Genomic DNA, 16,072 nt, shown 5'->3' with positions numbered 1-16,072 from the left:
CTCACCAGGGTAGTGAGCAGCTTGGTCCAGTCTGGCAGGTTCTGAGATGCTCTGTATCGTGGGTTTGGAACCGCCTCAAAGTACTTCATCTTTTCTGTGCTCCACTGCAGCTCTTCCCAATAACCCTGGAGACTCCTGGCCTGCAGCAAAACATTACCAAACATCTAGTCAACACCAGGTGTTTACTACTTTTACAGTTTGTGCAAAATAAGTACATTTGCTATGGTCATCTTGAGACCTCCTTGGAAACTAAATGATTTATGGCACAGGGTTCATACTACATAACATTAAATGAAATGCACTTGATTGTAACAAATGGTTCATGTTTTGCCTTTAATTAAAAAAGGCCTCCATCTACAGAATAATCACTGGGTAATTCATTGTAAATAGCCCAGTTTATATAATATTATTATGTCCTTACTGTCAACACAACTCTTCTTCATTTAATTCATTAGATTTGCATTCTTTATCTGTTACTGAGCACTGGATCTGCTTCCCACTCCTGTCTGCCCCCTAGTGGCTAACCTGGAAATAAATCACTAAATATTACACACTGATCAGGTAGTTGAATAGCTGGAGTGGGTGAAAGACATCTTACCTTTCCTTTGAACACTGGTTCAGCATGGAGCTCTGTGGTGCAGGTGACACCGGGGACCTGGTCTAGAGTCTCAGGTACCTTCTTCTTCTCAAACACAGAGGAGTAGGGTAGGACTTCATCCAGACTGAGACACTTCTTATAGATGATCCTGTACAGTGACGCTGTCGTTGAAGGGAGACGATGATTCTTCCATAAAACACCACAAAAATAGATTTTAAAACGATGATAAGTCTTGTTCCACTTACCCAGAATAAATTCCTGAATTTGATCGAAGGTGTCGAACGGCATGACATTGTCACAGATCCAATCTATGATCTGCAGAGAAAACACATGAAGTAACAGCAGTGCTATGTAACAACATCTTGGTATTGTTACTATAGTAACTCCAGTGTTACTATAGTAACTCCAGTGTTACCACACATGCATAAAGCCATGTTATGTAAAGGGTTTCCACAGAGTGGATGAAACCACAGCAGCCTCGTCCTCCTGGACCTCTAAGACGGGTTACCGCTCTGTGTTAGTGAGTCGTCATGACCACAGAGACACCGTTTAGAACAAGTACTGCAATGGAGATTAAGTGCAGCACTTTCTCTATTATAAACAACCTGACTCATGGTCAGCACCCAGTCCTGAACTTCTCCCTCCAAAACATCTCTCTTTCACTCTTCAAAGGGGGAAACACTCTAGACACAAACTGCTACATACCTATATCTATCCTACCCTGCCTTTCTAAGGTCTTCGAAAGCCAAGTTAACAAACAGATCACCGACCATTTCGAATCCCACCATACGTTCTCCGCTATGCAATCTGGTTCCAGAGCTGGTCGTGGGTGCACCTCAGCCACAGTCAAGGTCCTAAATGATATCATAACCGTCATCGATAAGAGACAATACTATGCAGCCGTATTCATCGACCTGGCCAAGGCTTTCGACTCTGTCAATCACCCCATTCTTATCGGCAGAGTCAGCAGCCTTGGTTTCTCAAATGATTGCCTCGCCTGGTTCACCAACTACATCTCTGATAGAGTTCAGTGAGTCAAATCGGAGGGACTGTTGTCCGGGCCTCTGGCAGTCTCTATGGGTGTACCACAGGGTTCAATTCTCAGGCCGACTCTCTTCTCTGTATACATCAATGATGTCGCACTTGCTGCTGGTGATTCTCTGATCCACCTCTACGCAGACGACACCATTCTGTCTTTGCTAGGTAAAGCACCACCTTATCTCAGCTCACTGGTCACCATAGCAGCACCCACGCGTAGCACACGCTGCAGCAGGTATAATTCACTGGTCACCCCCAAAGCCAATTCTTCCTTTGGCCGCCTCTCCTTACAGTTCTCTGCTGCCAATGACTTGAACGAACTGCAAAAATCACTGAAGCTGGAGACTCTTATCTCCCTCACTAACTTTACACTCCAGCTGTCAGAGCAGCTCACAGATCACTGCACATAGTGCACCTGTACATAGCCCATCTGTAAATAGCCCATCCAACTACCTCATCCCCATACTGTTATTTATTTATTTTGCTCCTTTGCACCCCAGTATCTCTACTTGCACATTCATCCTCTGCACATCTACCATTCCAGTGTTTAATTGCTAGAATGTAATTACTTCACCACCATGACCTATTTATTGCCTTACCTCCCTTATCTTACCTCATTTGCACACACTGTATATAGACTTTTCTATTGTGTTATTAACTGTATGTTTGTTTATTCCATGTGTAACTGTGTTGTTGTTTGTGTCGCACTGCTTTGCTTTATCTTGGCCAGGTCACAGTTGAAAATGAGAACTTGTTCTCAACTAGCCTACCTGGATAAATAAAGGTTAAATATATACATTTTAAACACACTCTGTGTCTCTCTCTCTCTCTCTCTGAACAAAGTGTTCTCAACTAGCCTACCTGGATAAATAAAGGTTAAATATATATATTTTAAACACACTCTGTCTCTCTCTGAACAAAGTGTCTCGTTAGTGTTCCTTACATCTCCTACCTTCAGTTCTAGTGCAGCGTTGGGTCCCATGTAGAGCAGCAGACAGTGCAGGGCAGCCAGGCGTTGAGAATCAGGTCTCCTGTGGCTACAGCACAGAGCACAAGACATCATGAATACGACATAAACAGAGGAGTGTACCACCACTATAATACTCAATGCTGCAGTACCTTCTACATGCTGTAAACATGAAATACACACTCAAGACCATTTTCCATTCAACAACGGATTGAGCTATATTGTATTCTATGTTATTCTATGTTATTCTATTATATTATATTCTACTCCATTCTATTCCATTCTATTCTATTCTAGTCCATTCTACTCTATTATATTCTACTCCATTCTATTCCATTCCATTCTATTCCATTATATTCTATTCTATTCTAGTCCATTCTACCTGCAGTGCAGTAGGTCCATTAGGAAGGAGGGGTTGAGGTCTACAGTGTACATCCTGCCTGTGTTCAGGTCCAGCAGAGAGGACTCGGGTAGAGACAATACCACACTGTCTGATCCCAACACACCCAGCTCTGCATCAACACCTGTAACACAGTTACACTGGGGCCATCATCAACACAGTTATACTGAGGCCATCATCAACACAGTTATACTGAGGCCATCATCAACACAGTTATACTGAGGCCATCATCAACACAGTTACACTGGGGCCATCATCAACACAGTTACACTGAGGCCATCATCAACACAGTTACACTGGGGCCATCATCAACACAGTTATACTGAGGCCATCATCAACACAGTTATACTGGGGCCATCATCAACACAGTTACACTGGGGCCATCATCAACACAGTTACACTGGGGCCATCATCAACACAGTTACACTGAGGCCATCATCAACACAGTTACACTGGGGCCATCATCAACACAGTTATACTGGGGCCATCATCAACACAGTTATACTGGGGCCATCATCAACACAGTTACACTGAGGCCATCATCAACACAGTTACACTGAGGCCATCATCAACACAGTTACACTGGGGCCATCATCAACACAGTTATACTGAGGCCATCATCAACACAGTTATACTGAGGCCATCATCAACACAGTTACACTGGGGCCATCATCAACACAGTTACACTGAGGCCATCATCAACACAGTTATACTGAGGCCATCATCAACACAGTTATACTGAGGCCATCATCAACACAGTTACACTGAGGCCATCATCAACACAGTTATACTGAGGCCATCATCAACACAGTTACACTGGGGCCATCATCAACACAGTTACACTGAGGCCATCATCAACACCTGCAACACAGTTACACTGGGGCCATCATCAACACAGTTACACTGGGGCCATCATCAACACAGTTACACTGAGGCCATCATCAACACAGTTACACTGAGGCCATCATCAACACAGTTACACTAGGCCATCATCAACACAGTTACACTGAGGCCATCATCAACACAGTTACACTGGGGCCATCATCAACACAGTTATACTGAGGCCATCATCAACACAGTTATACTGAGGCCATCATCAACACAGTTACACTGAGGCCATCATCAACACAGTTACACTGAGGCCATCATCAACACAGTTATACTGAGGCCATCATCAACACAGTTACACTGGGGCCATCATCAACACAGTTACACTGAGGCCATCATCAACACAGTTACACTGAGGCCATCATCAACACAGTTATACTGAGGCCATCATCAACACAGTTACACTGAGGCCATCATCAACACAGTTACACTGGGGCCATCATCAACACAGTTACACTGAGGCCATCATCAACACAGTTACACTGGGGCCATCATCAACACAGTTATACTGAGGCCATCATCAACACAGTTATACTGAGGCCATCATCAACACAGTTATACTGAGGCCATCATCAACACAGTTATACTGAGGCCATCATCAACACAGTTATACTGAGGCCATCATCAACACAGTTATACTGAGGCCATCATCAACACAGTTATACTGAGGCCATCATCAACACAGTTACACTGAGGCCATCATCAACACAGTTACACTGGGGCCATCATCAACACAGTTACACTGAGGCCATCATCAACACAGTTACACTGGGGCCATCATCAACACATTTATACTGAGGCCATCATCAACACAGTTATACTGAGGCCATCATCAACACAGTTATACTGAGGCCATCATCAACACAGTTATACTGAGGCCATCATCAACACAGTTATACTGAGGCCATCATCAACACAGTTATACTGGGGCCATCATCAACACAGTTACACTGGGGCCATCATCAACACAGTTACACTGGGGCCATCATCAACACAGTTACACTGAGGCCATCATCAACACAGTTACACTGGGGCCATCATCAACACAGTTAAACTGGAGCCATCATCAACACAGTTATACTGGGCCATCATCAACACAGTTACACTGGGGCCATCATCAACACAGTTAAACTGGAGCCATCATCAACACAGTTATACTGAGGCCATCATCAACACAGTTACACTGGGGCCATCATCAACACAGTTACACTGGGGCCATCATCAACACAGTTAAACTGGAGGCCATCATCAACACAGTTATACTGAGGCCATCATCAACACAGTTATACTGAGGCCATCATCAACACAGTTATACTGGGGCCATCATCAACACAGTTATACTGAGGCCATCATCAACACAGTTACACTGAGGCCATCATCAACACAGTTACACTGAGGCCATCATCAACACCTGCAACACAGTTATACTGAGGCCATCATCAACACAGTTACACTGGGGCCATCATCAACACAGTTATACTGAGGCCATCATCAACACAGTTATACTGAGGCCATCATCAACACAGTTATACTGAGGCCATCATCAACACAGTTATACTGAGGCCATCATCAACACAGTTATACTGAGGCCATCATCAACACAGTTATACTGAGGCCATCATCAACACAGTTATACTGAGGCCATCATCAACACAGTTACACTGGGCCATCATCAACACAGTTACACTGGGGCCATCATCAACACAGTTACACTGGGGCCATCAGTTATACTGAGGCCATCATCAACACAGTTACACTGAGGCCATCATCAACACAGTTACACTGGGGCCATCATCAACACAGTTACACTGGGGCCATCATCCATCATCAACACAGTTATACTGAGGCCATCATCAACACAGTTATACTGGGGCCATCATCAACACAGTTATACTGGGGCCATCATCAACACAGTTACACTGGGGCCATCATCAACACAGTTATACTGAGGCCATCATCAACACAGTTACACTGGGGCCATCATCAACACAGTTACACTGGGGCCATCATCAACACAGTTACACTGAGGCCATCATCAACACAGTTACACTGGGGCCATCATCAACACAGTTATACTGGGGCCATCATCAACACAGTTATACTGAGGCCATCATCAACACAGTTATACTGAGGCCATCATCAACACAGTTATACTGAGGCCATCATCAACACAGTTATACTGAGGCCATCATCAACACAGTTATACTGAGGCCATCATCAACACAGTTATACTGAGGCCATCATCAACACAGTTACACTGGGGCCATCATCAACACAGTTACACTGGGGCCATCATCAACACAGTTACACTGGGGCCATCATCAACACAGTTACACTGGGGCCATCATCAACACAGTTATACTGAGGCCATCATCAACACAGTTATACTGAGGCCATCATCAACACAGTTATACTGAGGCCATCATCAACACAGTTATACTGAGGCCATCATCAACACAGTTATACTGGGGCCATCATCAACACAGTTACACTGGGGCCATCATCAACACAGTTACACTGGGGCCATCATCAACACAGTTACACTGGGGCCATCATCAACACAGTTACACTGAGGCCATCATCAACACAGTTACACTGGGGCCATCATCAACACAGTTAAACTGGAGCCATCATCAACACAGTTATACTGAGGCCATCATCAACACAGTTACACTGGGGCCATCATCAACACAGTTAAACTGGAGCCATCATCAACACAGTTATACTGAGGCCATCATCAACAGTTACACTGGGGCCATCATCAACACAGTTACACTGGGGCCATCATCAACACAGTTACACTGGGGCCATCATCAACACAGTTATACTGAGGCCATCATCAACACAGTTATACTGAGGCCATCATCAACACAGTTATACTGGGGCCATCATCAACACAGTTATACTGAGGCCATCATCAACACAGTTACACTGAGGCCATCATCAACACAGTTATACTGAGGCCATCATCAACACAGTTATACTGAGGCCATCATCAACACAGTTACACTGGGGCCATCATCAACACAGTTATACTGAGGCCATCATCAACACAGTTATACTGGGCCATCATCAACACAGTTATACTGGGGCCATCATCAACACAGTTATACTGAGGCCATCATCAACACAGTTACACTGAGGCCATCATCAACACAGTTATACTGAGGCCATCATCAACACAGTTATACTGAGGCCATCATCAACACAGTTACACTGGGGCCATCATCAACACAGTTACACTGGGGCCATCATCAACACAGTTATACTGAGGCCATCATCAACACAGTTACACTGAGGCCATCATCAACACAGTTACACTGGGGCCATCATCAACACAGTTACACTGGGGCCATCATCAACACAGTTACACTGAGGCCATCATCAACACAGTTATACTGAGGCCATCATCAACACAGTTACACTGAGGCCATCATCAACACAGTTATACTGAGGCCATCATCAACACAGTTACACTGGGGCCATCATCAACACAGTTACACTGGGGCCATCATCAACACAGTTACACTGGGGCCATCATCAACACAGTTATACTGGGGCCATCATCAACACAGTTACACTGGGGCCATCATCAACACAGTTACACTGGGGCCATCATCAACACAGTTACACTGGGGCCATCATCAACACAGTTACACTGGGGCCATCATCAACACAGTTACACTGGGGCCATCATCAACACAGTTACACTGGAGGCCATCATCAACACAGTTACACTGAGGCCATCAACAACACAGTTACACTGGGGCCATCATCAACACAGTTAAACTGGAGCCATCATCAACACAGTTATACTGAGGCCATCATCAACACAGTTACACTGGGGCCATCATCAACACAGTTAAACTGGAGCCATCATCAACACAGTTATACTGAGGCCATCATCAACACAGTTACACTGGGGCCATCATCAACACAGTTAAACTGGAGCCATCATCAACACAGTTATACTGAGGCCATCATCAACACAGTTATACTGAGGCCATCATCAACACAGTTATACTGGGGCCATCATCAACACAGTTACACTGAGGCCATCATCAACACAGTTACACTGAGGCCATCATCAACACCTGCAACACAGTTACACTGAGGCCATCATCAACACAGTTACACTGGGGCCATCATCAACACAGTTACACTGGGGCCATCATCAACACAGTTACACTGAGGCCATCATCAACACAGTTATACTGGGGCCATCATCAACACAGTTATACTGAGGCCATCATCAACACAGTTACACTGGGGCCATCATCAACACAGTTATACGGAGGCCATCATCAACACAGTTACACTGAGGCCATCATCAACACAGTTACACTGAGGCCAGTTTAACAAACACACACTTGGGCTGCATCTGAAATGACTCCCTATTCCTCATATAGTCCACTTCTGTCGGTAACCAGGGTCGTGTTCATAGACACGTAATGGAGTGAAACACAGGTGTCTCAACCGTTTAAAAAAAAAACACAATTTCCTTTTCCATTGCAAAACAAAAGGCTACGGTGTGTCCTAATGAACATGCCCCAGGTCTAGCCTTACCTGAGAGGAAGAGGCTGTGGCAGAGCAGCTCCTGTTGCCTGGTGTTGATGCAGTGCAGGAAGTGACCAGACAGGTAGACTACCACGTAGTAACCTGGGCAGAGAACAGCAGGCTAGTCTACATTTATTCATCAGCTATCTTGGGACTGACCTCAAATGTTTTTGGTTTGTTTATTTGTTTATTCTCTTATGTAAATGTCTACTGTACAATAATAATAAACATCCTATCACAAATAACTCTTAAAACCGCTTCCTCAGTCCCAAGTAGAAGTAGCACTATCAGGGGCTGTGATAGGATGGATGGGCTGTGTAGGAGTGTTCCAGCAGGTTCTGAAGGGGCTGTGATAGGATGGATGGGCTATGTGGGAGTGTTCCAGTAGGTTCTGAAGGGGCTGTGATAGGATGGATGGGCTGTGTGGGAGTGTTCCAGTAGGTTCTGAAGGGGCTGTGATAGGATGGATGGGCTGTGTGGGAGTGTTCCAGTGGGTTCTGAAGAGGGATGGGCTGTGTGAGAGTGTTCCAGTAGGTTCTGAAAAGGGATGGGCTGTGTGAGAGTGTTCCAGTAGGTTCTGAATAGGGATGGGCTGTGTGAGAGTGTTCCAGTAGGTTCTGAAGGGGTTGTGATAGGATGGATAGGCTGTGTGGGAATGTTCCAGCAGGTTCTGAAGGGGTCGTGATAGGATGGATAGGATGGATGGGCTGTGTGGGAGTGTTCCAGTAGGTTCTGAAGGGGTTGTGATAGGATGGATGGGCTGTGTGGGAGTGTTCCAGCAGGTTCTGAAGGGGTTGTGATAGGATGGATGGGCTGTGTGGGAGTGTTCCAGTGGGTTCTGAAGAGGGATGGGCTGTGTGAGAGTGTTCCAGTAGGTTCTGAAGGGGTTATGATAGGATGGATGGGCTGTGTGGGAGTGTTCCAGTCAGTTCTGAAGGGGCTGTGATAGGATGGATGGGCTGTGTGGGAGTGTTCCAGTAGGTTCTGAAGGGGCTGTGATAGGATGGACAGGACATCTGTGAGACAGATGTGTTGACTGACCTATAGGGATGAAGAGAGGGAGGAGATCTGTACTACATGGACTAGGGGTGCCATCCAGAGCCACTGAGAACGTTTTACTGCAGCCTGTAGAGGGCAGAGAGGCTCTGGTAGATTACAATGTACAACTGGAAACTTAGAAGAACTTAGGATTTTCTCTGACGGAATTGAATTAGTAATTTGTGAATAATGTATGGAACTAATGCAACATGGTAAGACGTATAATACTGGACCTCTGTGCACCAGGACTATGGTGTATGTGATCTCCTGGTTGACACAAGCAGGCTGGCTGTAACACACACACATACTCCCTGCAATCAACAGTAAGGAGCAGGTATTAAAACAACCAATTACACTCTAACAACAGATTAATACAAAGAAGAAGAAGCTAAACCAGAAGAAGCAGAAGAAGAAGAACAAGCAGAAGCAGAAGAACAAGCAGAAGCAGAACCAGAAGAAGCAGAAGAAGAAGAACAAGCAGAAGCAGAAGAACAAGAAGAAGCAGAACCAGAAGAAGCAGAATCAGAAGAAGCAGAACCAGAAGAACCAGAAGAAGCAGAAGAAGAAGCAGAAGAACCAGAAGAAGAAGCAGAAGAACCAGAAGCAGAAGAAGAAGCATAACCAGAAGAAGAAGCCGAACCAGAAGAAGAAGCAGAACCAGAAGAAGAACCAGAAGCAGAAGAAGAAGCAGAACCAGAAGAAGAAGCAGAAGAACCAGAAGCAGAAGAAGCAGAACCAGAAGAAGAAGCAGAACCAGAAGAAGAAGCAGAACCAGAAGAAGAACCAGAAGCAGAAGAAGAAGCAGAACCAGAAGAAGAACCAGAAGCAGAAGAAGAAGCAGAACCAGAAGAAGAAGCAGAAGGATAGCATTTTAACAATGTGGTATTGATTGGGGTCTTATTAAAAGCAACAGTGTTTCATTGGTTGAATCTTGAATGTCATTTGGAATAAGTTAGCACAGTGAAGTGATTGTGATCCTGGCCCTGGGCCGTCGTCAACCATCTTTCGATTTGATAGGCCTTTCAAAGAAACACTAATTATTTTTACGATTGGGAAGCCTGCAGCATTTCCAATTGTGCAGCTTGACTAATGCAATCTTGAGAATTGAGAAGTTGTATTAAATCTGGGCTCTGTGAAGGGAGTGTGATTGTGCTGGTGGTGGACTGAACTGTCCATTGATCAAGGAGTGACACAGTTCATCTAGATCACAGTAGCTACAGCACTTACCCTCTGTTTCCATTCACGTCCCATGTCAAACAAAAAGTAATGACAAACTTAATGAAAGAGCAATGTTCTCCGAGCATAGAACATTATCAACACAGTACAGTATGGAGGTGAATCAGTTTATGTTCAACCAAAACCTGCCTGTGTTATTGGTGATCACCACCATCCTCATCTCCTCCCGTTCATGCTGCGTCTCTTGGTGATGGTCAAAGCCCAGGTTAACAAACCTAGGGGTCAAACACACAAGGAGTTATCCATACAGTATGACCAAAAATGGCTGAATATTGATGAACTGTTTTCAGAAAATACACAGTTTAGCTGAAAAGTTATCTTATTTAATTTAATTTCACTTTTCATTCTTACCTCATACAGGTGAAAGGGTTAGAGGGCAACTCCAGGACAAGCTCAAACTGTCAGAAAGAGGGGGAAGCATTAAGTAGCCTGACCTGAAATCACTACCCATAAAGTGTTCATGATTAAATGATTTCTGCTACTATGTCTCACCAAGGTCTCACAGTTGCGGTCATGGCAGAATTGCACACATTTCAGCACAGCTTTTTCCTGACAGAGAAAGAAGGGAGGTCATTATTGCATTATCAGGAGGAATTTCTGCATTCTTCTTCACAAATCAAAAGAAACAGAACATGTTAATTTAAGGTGTTGTTGCCCAGGTCAGAGCCTAGTGTGTTACCTACAGTACCAGTCAAACGTTTGGACACACCTACTCATTCAAGGGTTTTTCTTTATTTTTACTATTTTCTACATTGTAGAATAGTGAAGACATCAAAACTATCAAATAACACATATGGAATCATGTAGTAACCAAATAAGTGTTAAACAAATCCAAATATATTTTATATTTGAGATTCTTTAAAGTAGCCACCCTACTATGGTTTGTGCTTAATGGGGACTATCATTTGTTTTGAACAGGGCAATGACCCAACACACCTCCAGGCTGTGTAAGGGCTATTTGACCAAGGGGAGTGATGAAGTGCTGCATCAGATGACCTGGCTCTCCACAATCACCCAGCCTCTACCCAATTGAGATGGTTTGGGATGAGTACGACCGCAGAGTGAAGGAAAAGCAGCCAACAAGTGCTCAACATATGTTGGAACTCCTTCAAGACTGTTGTAAAAGCATTCCAGGTGAAGCTGGTTGAGAGAATGCCAGTAGTGCAAAGCTGTCATCAAGGCAAAGGCTGGCTACTTTAAAGAATCTCAAATATAAAATATATTTAGATTTGTTTAAGACTTTTTTGGTTACTACATAATTCCTTATGTGTTATTTGATAGTGTTGATGTCTTCACTATTATTCTACAATGTAGAAAATAGTAAAAATAAAGAAAAACCGTTGAATGAGTAGGTGTGTCCAAACCTTTGACTGGTACTGTATATATGGTATGTTACCCTGTGTGTGAGGTAGAAGAGTCTCTGTGTCTGGCTGTCCCACTGGACCCAGCTGAAATCCTCTGCCACCCTGTCTTTGGCCAGGCACTCTGGACTCAACATCACCTGTTAGAACACCAGTCAACAGGAAGTGATGTCACTACGGAACAGTTGCATTCCATTCCAGCACTCTATAGTCTGTGACAGTGTTTCTTACCACTCTGTAACCCTCTTGTCTGACCAGCATCACATGGAGCTGCTCCACATCTGAAAGGTCAAAGGTCAAAGTTCAAAGCCTAAACCCTGAAGGCCCAGTGGCCCTACCCTCCCAAAGACAGAGAACAGTGTCATCTAATGTCTTTGCACTATCATAGTTAAAAGCTGTGACCCTCAGAGATTCGACAACACTTCACTTCCCAGATACTCACAGCCATCTTCTGCTACCAGCAGCAGGTGACTCTCCAGCACCGAGTCCCTCTCTGTGTCTGGATGGAGGAACTGTATGAAACCAAAGATGACTGGTTAACAATCTTTGTAGTAGAACCAGGTTATAGCACATTGTTACATCAATGTAATAACAACCGAGGGAAGCTTATTGTAATAGGTGTAACTGATAAGAGTACAGTAGAGTCCAAGTACAAATCAATACAGCTCTATACCTGAACTCTGACCCGGCAGTCGACAGCCTTCAGGACCTTAGTGTTGTTAATGGGATGGATCTCAATGAGGAGGGTCAGACATTTTGAAACTAGGAGTAGACAATTGAAAGGTGTTATATATGATAATGATTAACTTCACTGACCTGAAACAGCAGAAAACTGCTTCAGCGCCTGTGCTGCCCTTGTGATCACTGCTGCTCATTCCAACACACACAGGTGACCGATATAGTGCAGCCTACAGCCAATAGTTGTGTACAGTTTGAACCTGTCGTGTAGAGTACACTTGAACCACTGAAAAACCTGTGGTGCATGTGTGGATAGATACTTCATAACATCCTGAATGTTACCCATCTGACTATTAGAGTTGTAGTGAATACAGCCACGGGTCTGTCTCCCTAAAGGCTCAGAGAGAACCAGAGGGAAACAGAGAGCTAGTTATCAGCAGGATATGGCTTACCACTTCCCTCTTCATAACATACTGTAGATTTACATGGTTTTCTGTCCAGTTGCATTTCTCTAATCTTCAGCTTCTGTGTTTGTTTGTATCAGAGTTGGGAGGTGTGTGTGTGTCAGTGTGTGTGTGTGTGTATGTGAGGCGGGGTCGAGCCAAGGGGAGACAGGTACCTGGTCTGAGGCGCTCCTCTGTTCTTGTCCTCTGTGCCAAACTGACCGCTAAAAATGAGATTAAAAGACAAGTATGTGAGGTGATGTGGGTTCAGTGCCGTGACTTCAATACAATGGCTCTTGGCTGTCGGCTCAGTCACAAGACATTGTTCCTCTCTCGTGATGATAAGATTCTCCCACGGGGTGATCACAATCTTGGACTGGATATGTCAGTAGGCTGTATGTAGGAAAACCTGTATCTAGTCCAACACTGACACACGAGGGGAGGAGACACTGGCTCAACACTTTAGTGAGGATCCTTGTTTCACTGTCTGTGTCTTTGTACTACGCATGTGTGTCACATAGAATTAGAATACCATGGATTCTAGAGTTTTATCTGTTCTACACCATAGAATTAGAATACCATGGATTCTAGAGTTATCTGTTCTATACCATAGAATTCAATAGAACAATTAATGTATCTCTATGTTCTACACATTCTATTTCTAAGTCCATGAACAGGTCCTTACCCAGCAGAGTCTCCTCCTTATTCAGAGAACAGCTGCTGACACACACCTGCTTGTCAAATGTGTAGAGGAGCTGTGAAGAGAGGGGGGAGGGGTTAGGGGTAAGGGGACAGGGGTTAGGGGACAGGGGTTAGGGGACAGGGGTTAGGGCCCATGATGAACACTACAAACAGCTGGTGGTGATCAGGCAGTGTACTAGGAGTAACCTCACATTCCATTAAGACTATGGACTGGCATATACACACACACTCACTCACTCTTATTGTCACACACACACAGTCACACACATACAGTCACACACACACCCACACAGAGGAAGCTCTACCTTATTCTGTCTGGTATTGGGGTCGTATTTCCCGATCCTGGTGGTCCCTGTTTCCCCCTGAGAGATGAGAGGAGGGAGGAGGAAAGCCATTACGGCTCATAATGACTGTGTGTGTAATGACCTATACTTATGCCCATGACATCTCAGCTGTCTATGTGGGGCTTAACACTCCCTCACAGTCTGAGGATACTTTATGAACAACTCTATGTTATAAAGACACGGAATACCTCTTAACCAGTAGCTCTTAACCAGTAGCTCTTAACCAGTAGCTCTTAACCTGTAGCTTATTCAGCTGCAGTGGTCTGTCATGAGTCTTTGGGCTTCTATTTGGAGCCTACGTCCCAGATCCCCATGGCCCCTGGTCAAAAGTAGTGCACTATAGGGTATAGGGTGCCATTGGGATGCTGCACTATAGGGTATAGGGTGCCATTGGGATGCTGCACTATAGGGTATAGGGTGCCATTGGGATGCTGCACTATAGGGAATAGGGTGCCATTGGGATGCTGCACTATAAGGAATAGGGTGCCATTGGGATGCTACACTACAGGGTATATGGTGCCATTGGGATGCACCCTAGACAGAGAGAATGTTCCCACCACTTCCCGAAGAGCACACTGTTGGTTATGTGTGGAACGTCACGTTTGACATACCCATTATAATGCTATGTGAATGCCCCTTGCCCAGTGTCCACTTACTTTCCAGGAGTAGAGGACTCCTCCATCCCTTTCAATGTTGAGGATCCGAGTGTCAACGATCCCTGAGTATTCTGTAGAGGAAAAAATACATTTTGCCATTACATGTGTCACTACTATCATGGTATTTGTCACACATTGTCACCTTGTGCGTAAAGGCACAAAGTATACGTTTTGGATATCGGTCGAGCGATACAACCAGACAGCTCTTACCTTTGATTATTCCTACAGTCGCCTCTTTCTTAAATATACTTGACACCACATCCTGCTGCAAATCGAAAGTTGCGCTTAGTTGCAACATGTGTGCGGTTGCCTTCCTCCACAACTTACTGATTTCCACGTCTATTATGCATCAAACACTTATGAAGAAATGCCTTCAATTAGAGCCTCCGCGATTTCACACTATCCCGGAAGACGCCATCCCTATAGCCTGAAGTTACAACTTGGCATACAATGCAGCATCATGTGATAGTTGTAAATAACGTTTTGTTGATAGTCCAGTAGCCGTTTAAGCAGTGTTTAACGCACCGAAAATAAAGCAGAAGGCATGATTTGAAAGGGAATCACTTCCATTAAGATCTGCAGCCATACAGTAATTTACTCAACTTCACACCGAACAATATTCACAGCTCGCTGTGCCCTCTTCATAGAGCCCTCCCTCTCGGGTCAGACAGCGGAGACGCCCGCTCTGATAGGCCGGACAAGCGATCACTCCGGTGTCACCTGATTATGGAATGGAGGTGCTGTGCGACCACCAGAGGGTACAACATACACAAACACAGAAGGCTATTTATTTAACATTCACAACAGCCTACTTTATCTTCGTTTTGCTATGTTGGTGTCTTTGTGTCCCTCATGCATTGTATCCTATTATTGAAAAGGTTACCCCATTGACCATTCAATCTACTGGTCTTAGCGCTATGTAATACTACCTGACAATACATTAGGCTAGTTATATCAGCACTGTCTCAAATTCGATTTTCATCAAATCTGCAACCAAGCTTTGTACCCACACGGTGGCGGAAGTGTATAGAAAACCTCATGCGAGCCGAACACTGTTCTGAATGAACCTACAGTAGCTTATTGTGCGCCGCCCTATGGGACACCCAATCACGGTCGGTTGTGATACAGCCTGGATTCGAACCTGGGTGTCTGTAGTGACTCCTCTC

At 44.6% G+C, this 16,072-nt stretch overlaps 1 protein-coding gene and 1 long non-coding RNA gene across 12 annotated transcripts in view; one reads left to right on the top strand and one right to left on the bottom strand.

Annotated features, from left to right (window-relative positions):
• The window catches only part of LOC127928508 (gamma-secretase-activating protein-like), a 55,385-nt gene extending 39,797 nt beyond the window's left edge, over window positions 1–15,588 (bottom strand). For 2 of the 8 annotated variants that reach the window (XR_008131418.1, XM_052515530.1), the window contains exons 1-20: window positions 15,117–15,587; window positions 14,907–14,977; window positions 14,212–14,268; window positions 13,890–13,959; window positions 13,381–13,428; window positions 12,757–12,845; window positions 12,526–12,595; window positions 12,315–12,364; window positions 12,119–12,223; window positions 11,215–11,271; window positions 11,074–11,120; window positions 10,848–10,937; window positions 9,720–9,793; window positions 9,490–9,573; window positions 8,458–8,550; window positions 2,986–3,127; window positions 2,589–2,673; window positions 844–913; window positions 599–759; window positions 6–140 (exon numbers count right to left, since the gene is read on the bottom strand). Coding sequence is in view for 5 of the 8 variants with exons in the window: in XM_052515530.1 (XP_052371490.1) it covers window positions 6–140; window positions 599–759; window positions 844–913; window positions 2,589–2,673; window positions 2,986–3,127; window positions 8,458–8,550; window positions 9,490–9,573; window positions 9,720–9,793; window positions 10,848–10,937; window positions 11,074–11,120; window positions 11,215–11,271; window positions 12,119–12,223; window positions 12,315–12,364; window positions 12,526–12,595; window positions 12,757–12,845; window positions 13,381–13,428; window positions 13,890–13,959; window positions 14,212–14,268; window positions 14,907–14,977; window positions 15,117–15,204 (1,686 nt within the window). In the remaining 3 variants the exon portion in view is untranslated. Of the gene's footprint in view, window positions 1–5; window positions 141–598; window positions 760–843; window positions 914–2,588; window positions 2,674–2,985; window positions 3,128–8,457; window positions 8,551–9,489; window positions 9,574–9,719; window positions 9,794–10,847; window positions 10,938–11,073; window positions 11,121–11,214; window positions 11,272–12,118; window positions 12,224–12,314; window positions 12,365–12,525; window positions 12,596–12,756; window positions 12,846–13,380; window positions 13,429–13,889; window positions 13,960–14,211; window positions 14,269–14,906; window positions 14,978–15,116 lie in introns of all 8 variants that reach the window. The other 6 variants (XM_052515528.1, XM_052515529.1, XR_008131417.1 and 3 more) reach the window with 5 other exon arrangements.
• Window positions 8,557–9,566, top strand: LOC127928511 (uncharacterized). 4 transcript variants are annotated; one of them, XR_008131420.1, is made up of 3 exons: window positions 8,557–8,783; window positions 8,837–9,376; window positions 9,430–9,566. It is a non-coding gene; the product is annotated as an uncharacterized LOC127928511 (long non-coding RNA). The 4 variants fall into 4 exon arrangements; XR_008131421.1 differs by having other exon boundaries at window positions 8,557–8,982; window positions 9,063–9,376; XR_008131422.1 differs by having other exon boundaries at window positions 8,557–9,022; window positions 9,063–9,376.
• Window positions 15,589–16,072: the final 484 nt, after the last annotated feature.

The sequence above is a fragment of the Oncorhynchus keta genome, unplaced genomic scaffold, assembly GCF_023373465.1.
Source record: "Oncorhynchus keta strain PuntledgeMale-10-30-2019 unplaced genomic scaffold, Oket_V2 Un_scaffold_29317_pilon_pilon, whole genome shotgun sequence".
Lineage (NCBI taxonomy): Eukaryota > Metazoa > Chordata > Actinopteri > Salmoniformes > Salmonidae > Oncorhynchus > Oncorhynchus keta.
Note: the sequence above shows the minus strand (reverse complement) of the source record. Positions and strands in the feature narration are given on the sequence as shown.